Consider the following 7,179-nt stretch of genomic DNA (forward strand, 5'->3'; position numbering starts at 1 on the left):
TACTATAATACTGCCCCCTATGTACAAGAATATAACTACTATAATACTGCTCCTATGTACAAGAATATAACTACTATAATACTGCTCCTATGTACAAGAATATAACTACTATAATACTGCTCCTATGTACAAGAATATAACTACTATAATACTGCATTCTATATATAAAAACGGCGAGGGTAACAAGCAGCAGAATTTGGAGACCTTTTTGGTGTTTAATTTCTGTATCTTCTCAAGAATCACTTAATCACTTGTGCTTACTTCCATTCTACTTTGCACAGATAGACCATGTTTCGCAAAATAATTAAAAAAGGTCATGCATCCACTGCCCAGATCTGAGGAGGTGGTCACTGCTTTTCAGTTATGCAACATTAATCGACTTCTAGTTTCTCCAAGCCCATGGTAGAAGAAAAACCAAACTTAGGAGATGTTTGCGTTGGGTCTGTCACAAGATATCACGGTACAATGGGCGAGGAGCTAATCACCGAGAACATCATTCACATTTATTTCTAGAGGAGGAACTGATCGGGCTGTAAACAAGTTTTCGGAGGCTTTGTACATTTTTGAATCCTGACCGTTGACTATGACAAATAAATTGGGGGTTGGGTGACGTCATACAGGGTATTTTAAGGATGCTTCATGCCCCGGAGTGACTCAGAGGCACGGTGCAGAGCCCCAGAAATGGACAGGTGAGACCCCCATCATCCCTCCTGCTATCACTATGAGTCTTCGTCCTACTTGCTGAGTTTTTTACTCTTTGTCATTGTAAACAACACAGAAATCTACAATTATCTTTAGCAGTTTGCAAATAGCAGCGGCGCCTTCTCTTACTAACAACGAGAATGTCAACATTTTTTGCAAATTTGATGGACTCATCTCAGTCCTTCCTGACTCAGAGTGAAGCTTTTACAGTGATTCTCACAGATGAGTGACTGTACAGTAAGTAGGGCGGTTATTAATAATACCGTGCCTTCATATTTATAATACACGGCAGTGTATACCGCTGCACATTCAGAGAATGCAAGCTTTTCTTTAGTTTAGTTTTTAGTTTAAAATCAGTTTGTAGAAAATTGTTTTATGTTTTTCAAAAATGTCTATGTCTTTTTAAACATTTTGGGGTTGTGCTGATTTTCTTGGTATTACTATTTTATTGTTAGTTCTTTATTAGATATATATTTATATATATATATATATATATATATATATATATATATATATATATTTACATCTATCCTTATTTATACATTTTTTTCTCTATTATCTCATTCTTCTCATCTGTATTGCACATGTGTTACTTTTCCTTATGTTACATATTGATATAAAGCAACATCAGAGACACAGACGGGCAACCTCTCCGCATTTCATTCATACTTTCAGAATTACTGATTCTCGGTGGACTGCAGTTCTTCATTCTTATCTAAAAATTAACATCTGTGTGTAATTATTCTAGATTCCCAGTGCTGATGTACTGAATCTAGAGCCAGAAGTGATCTCATTCATTCTTCACATGTCAATGTGTCACTGTATCACACTCTGCGTCACAGTCCTGTACCCCGTAACCTAAGTGTCAGTGTCATTATCCTCTACCCCGAGTGTCGGTGTCATTGTTCTATACCCCGAGTGTCAGTGTCATTATCCTGTACCCCGAGTGTCAGTGTCATTATCCTGTACCCCTAGTGTCAGTGTCATTATCCTGTACCCCAAGTGTCAGTGTCATTATCCTGTACCCTGAGTGTTGGTGTCATTATCCTGTACCCCGAGTATCAGTGTCATTATCCTGTACCCTGAGTATCAGTGTCATTATCCTGTACCCTGAGTGCTAGTGTCATTATCCTGTACCCCGAGTGTCAGTGTCATTGTCCTGTACCCCGAGTGTCAGTGTCATCCTGCACCCCAAGTATCAGTGTCATTATCCTGTACCCTGAGTATCAGTGTCATTATCCTGTACCCTGAGTATCAGTGTCATTATCCTGTACCCTGAGTGCTAGTGTCATTATCCTGTACCCCGAGTGTCAGTGTCATTATCCTGTAGCCCGAGTGTCAGTGTCATTATCCTCTACCCCGAGTGTCAGTGTCATCCTGCACCCCAAGTATCAGTGTCATTATTCTATATTCTGTATATTGCTCTGAATCTTACAGTGTTTATGTAGATTTGTTCGTCCCCTCGGGTTCATGTTCTAGATTCCTGTCAGTGGATAGCCCTTTGTCATTGATGAAGGATCTGAAGTGTCAGGTTTTCACAGTTTCAGTGTAATTATCCTGCACCCCGAGTATCAGTGTCATTATTCTATATATTGTGCTGAACCTTACAGTGTTTATGCAGATTTTTTCATCCCCCGAGGGTTCATGTTCTAGATTCCTGTCAGTGGATAGCCCTGGATCTTCTTGAGTTACTTTGTCATTGATGAAGAATCTTTAAGTGTCAGGTTTTCACAGTTTCAGTGTCATTATTTTGAATAGTAATTTTGGTATTACTCTACAATCCCAAGTGCCGTTGTTCTGGATCCTGAAGTCTCCAGGTGGGATTTGTTTAGGTTCCAGAATATTTACAGGAGATACACTGACACTTAATACTGGTATATTCGCTATTTTAAAATAATTAAATTGGCAATATTATAGATTATCCCTAAAATATTAAAGACTGCAGTACCACCAATGACCACCAGGAAGAGCAGAGACTCGTTACAAATTGTATTATTATCATATAAGTAATTTACAAATTAAAATAGACAAAGAATCAGAGAAACTAACTCTGTCCAACATTTAGCCAGTGTAACCCTGGAGCAGACAATCTGAGAAGCACGGGGATTTATCACAGCGGCTGCGCCAGGAGAAAACTCTCCTGTTAGTACACTTTGCTCTAATTTGCACCACTGTTACTTTGCACCAAATTTTGTTACAAATTGGTACATGGTGGCGTGTTTTAAGCCATGCATCCTCTTCAGTAAGGCATGATCCTTATAGTTTACTGTCAGCAGAAAGAAAAAACTAGGATAACATTATACACTGTCCTCTGGTGCGCTCCATTCTCCATTATAAGAGATTACTATCCAAAATGCGGCACGATTCTGGGAGCCGTGCAGGACACCACATTTATTAAAGGGGTTGTCCAGGACTGATTTATTTATGACCAATTCCTGGGATCATTTTCAGCACAGTCTAAAAACCAGCATCCCCACTGATCATCAGTACAAGCTCCAGTGATACCTGGGTGTAAACAGCGCCATAGACTGCATAGTGGCTGTCCTGGGGTACTGCAGTTCAGTTCCTATTGAAGTCAATGAAAGCTGAGCTGCAGTATCCAGGAATGGCCACTACACACACAGTACAGGGCGCTGTAGTGTCCACGGTTTATTTCTAGCATAGACCTAATTCTAGGCTGCCTAAATTACTGCAGCATTAATAAATAATAATAATAATAATAGTTTTTATTTTTATAGCGTCAACATATTCCGCAGCACTTTACAAATTTTAATAAATCTGCCGTGTAGTTTTTTGCTCCTGGGTCAGACAAGCCATAGCTGAGGGTTTGTTACAGTTCCATCCAATCCTCTATCATCTACACTCCAGACTGATACGTTTTAGCTAACATTGTGCAGCTGATGTTCTATCACCTACACTCCAGACTGATACATTTTAGCTAACATTATGCAGCTGATATTCTATCACCTACACTCCAGACTGATACATTTTTGCTAACATTGTGCAGCTGATGTTCTATCATCTACACTCCAGACTGCTACGTTTTAGCTAACATTGTGCAGCTGATGTTCTATCATCTACACTCCAGACTGATACATTTTAGCTAACATTTTGCAGCTGATGTTCTATCATCTACACTCCAGACTGCTACGTTTTAGCTAACATTGTGCAGCTGATGTTCTATCATCTACACTCCAGACTGATACATTTTAGCTAACATTTTGCAGCTGATGTTCTATCATCTACACTCCAGACTGATACATTTTAGCTAACATTGTGCAGCTGATGTTCTATCATCTACACTCCAGACTGATACGTTTTAGCTAACATTGTGCAGCTGATGTTCTATCATCTACACTCCAGACTGATACATTTTAGCTAACATTGTACAGCTGATGTTCTATCATCTACACTCCAGACTGATACGTTTTAGCTAACATTGTGCAGCTGATGTTCTATCATCTACACTCCAGACTGATACGTTTTAGCTAACATTGTGCAGCTGATGTTCTATCATCTACACTCCAGACTGATACGTTTTAGCTAACATTGTGCAGCTGATGTTCTATCATCTACACTCCAGACTGATACGTTTTAGCTAACATTGTGCAGCTGATGTTCTATCACCTACACTCCAGACTGATACATTTTAGCTAACATTGTGCAGCTGATGTTCTATCATCTACACTCCAGACTGATACATTTTAGCTAACATTGTGCAGCTGATGTTCTATCATCTACACTCCAGACTGATACATTTTAGCTAACATTGTGCAGCTGATGTTCTATCATCTACACTCCAGACTGATACATTTTAGCTAACATTGTGCAGCTGATGTTCTATCACCTACACTCCAGACTGATACATTTTAGCTAACATTGTGCAGCTGATATTCTATCATCTACACTCCAGACTGATACGTTTTAGCTAACATTGTGCAGCTGATGTTCTATCATCTACACTCCAGACTGATACGTTTTAGCTAACATTGTGCAGCTGATGTTCTATCACCTACACTCCAGACTGATACATTTTAGCTAACATTGTGCAGCTGATGTTTTTAGCTCACAGATGATTGTCTAGAATAGATACAATTGTAGCAAACCCTCAGCTGTGACTAGTATGGTATACAGTTTTATGCATTGTTGTAGCATTCCTTCCAGGATCCATCTAACATTATAAACTTCCTTCACCCTGTAGTTTGCTCTTGAAGCGTCACAAGTTCCTGTACCACTACAAGAACCTCCGCTGGGCACGAGGTCGGCATGAGACCTACTTGTGTTACATAGTCAAGCGCCGGTACAGCTCCGTCTCCTGTGCCATGGACTTTGGCTACCTGCGCAACCGAATTAATTGCCATGCAGAGATCCTGTTCCTGCGCTACCTGTCCATCTGGTTGGGGCATGATCCAAACAGGGCGTTCCGGGTCACCTGGTTCAGCTCGTGGAGCCCGTGCTACGACTGTGCCCGGCGCACTACCGAATTTCTGCGCAACCACCCTAACCTGACCCTCCGCATCTTCAGCGCCAGACTGTACTTCTGTGAGGATCGGAACGCGGAGCCCGAGGGTCTGCGGAGGCTGCAGAGGGCGGGGGCGCGACTGGCAGTCATGAGTTACAAAGGTAAAGATATGAGAGGAGTGATGGCGCCCAGATACCAAAGCCCCCCTATCTGATTGTCATCATAGCTTCCGTTAAATGACACATTCGACTCTGCTACATCTGCACAGAGAACATCATTTCTTATATTTTTAATCTTTCGTAGACTACTTCTACTGTTGGAACACCTTCGTGGAGACTCGTGAGCAAAGGTTTGAGGCGTGGGATGGACTGCATGAGAACTCGGTGAGACTCTCCAGGAAACTGAGGCGCATCTTAGAGGTAAATACAAGTATATATATATATATATATATATATATATATATATATATAAAATGATATAATAATTTACAGGACTTTAAAGGAATATTCACATTAGAAAAAAAAACTCAGCTTGTAAATATATTTAGGGAATTGCAGCAAAATAAAATAAAAATATGCAGCACCACTGGCAACCACTAGGCGGTGCAAAGAGACCTCTACAATTATAATATTCTGATATTTCAGGTTCTCTTGAAGACTAACCCAATATTCCTTCTTTCCATACAGCCTCCGTATGACATGGAAGACTTACATGAAGCATTTGATCTTCTGGGACTTTAAGGATCAAGGCAAAACAGATTTAGATTCAAAACTTCAGTGCAAGAAAGGGCAAAATCTTCAGTAAATACTGCAAAAGAGCGGAAATTACATCCAATATCAACAGAGAACCTTCATGTATATTATAGTGGTTATATACTTGTATATAGGAGCAGTATTATAGTAGTTATATTCTTGTACATAGGAGCAGTATTATAGTAGTTATATTCTTGTACATAGGAGCAGTATTAGAGTAGTTATATTCTTGTACATAGGAGCAGTATTATAGTAGTTATATTCTTGTACATAGGGGCAGTATTATAGTAGTTATATTCTTGTACATAGGAGCAGTATTATAGTAGTTATATTCTTGTACATAGATGCAGTATTATAGCAGTTATATTCTTGTACATAGGGGACAGTAATATAGTAGTTATATTCTTGTACATAGGGGGCAGTATTATAGTAGTTATATTCTTGTACATAGATGCAGTATTATAGTAGTTATATACTTGTATATAGGAGCAGTATTATAGTAGTTATATTCTTGTACATAGGGACAGTATTATAGTAGTTATATTCTTGTACATAGGAGCAGTATTATAGTAGTGATATTCTTGTACATAGGGGGCAGTATTATAGTAGTTATATTCTTGTACATAGGAGGCAGTATTATAGTAGTTATATTCTTGTACATAGGGACAGTATTATAGTAGTTATATTCTTCTACATAGGAGCAGTATTATAGTAGTGATATTCTTGTACATAGGGGGCAGTATTATAGTAGTTATATTCTTGTACATAGGGGGCAGTATTATAGTTGTTATATTCTTGTACATAGGAGCAGTATTATAGTAGATATATTCTTGTACATAGGAGCAGTATTATAGCAGTTATATTCTTGTACATATGAGCAGTATTATAGTAGTTATATTCTTGTACATATGAGCAGCATTATAGTAGTTATATTCTTGTACATAGGAGCAGTATTATAGTAGTTATATTCTTGTACATAGGAGCAGTATTATAGTAGTTATATTCTTGTACATAGAAGCAGTATTATAGTAGTTATATTCTTGTACATAGGAGCAGTATTATAGTAGTTATATTCTTGTACATAGGAGCAGTATTATAGTAGTTATATTCTTGTACATAGGGGGCAGTATTATAGTAGTTATATTCTTGTACATGGGGGCAGTATTATAGTAGTCATATTCTTATACATAGGAGCAGTATTATAGTACTAATATTCTTGTACATAGGGGCAGTATTGTAGTAGTTATATTCTTGTACATAGGG

At 38.5% G+C, this 7,179-nt stretch overlaps 1 protein-coding gene across 1 annotated transcript; it reads left to right on the forward strand.

Moving 5' to 3' along the window:
- Positions 1-633: 633 nt before the first annotated feature.
- On the forward strand, positions 634-6,891 carry AICDA (activation induced cytidine deaminase). The gene is made up of 4 exons (XM_073681295.1): positions 634-689; positions 4,904-5,325; positions 5,468-5,583; positions 5,851-6,891. Exons 1-4 carry the CDS (start codon positions 640-642, stop codon positions 5,902-5,904), a joined length of 642 nt encoding a protein of 213 aa, XP_073537396.1. The 5' UTR covers positions 634-639; the 3' UTR covers positions 5,905-6,891.
- Positions 6,892-7,179: the final 288 nt, after the last annotated feature.

The sequence above is a fragment of the Phyllobates terribilis genome, unplaced genomic scaffold (genome assembly GCF_046119375.1).
Source record: "Phyllobates terribilis strain yellow unplaced genomic scaffold, ASM4611937v1 Scaffold_5__5_contigs__length_657084704, whole genome shotgun sequence".
Taxonomy (NCBI): domain Eukaryota; kingdom Metazoa; phylum Chordata; class Amphibia; order Anura; family Dendrobatidae; genus Phyllobates; species Phyllobates terribilis.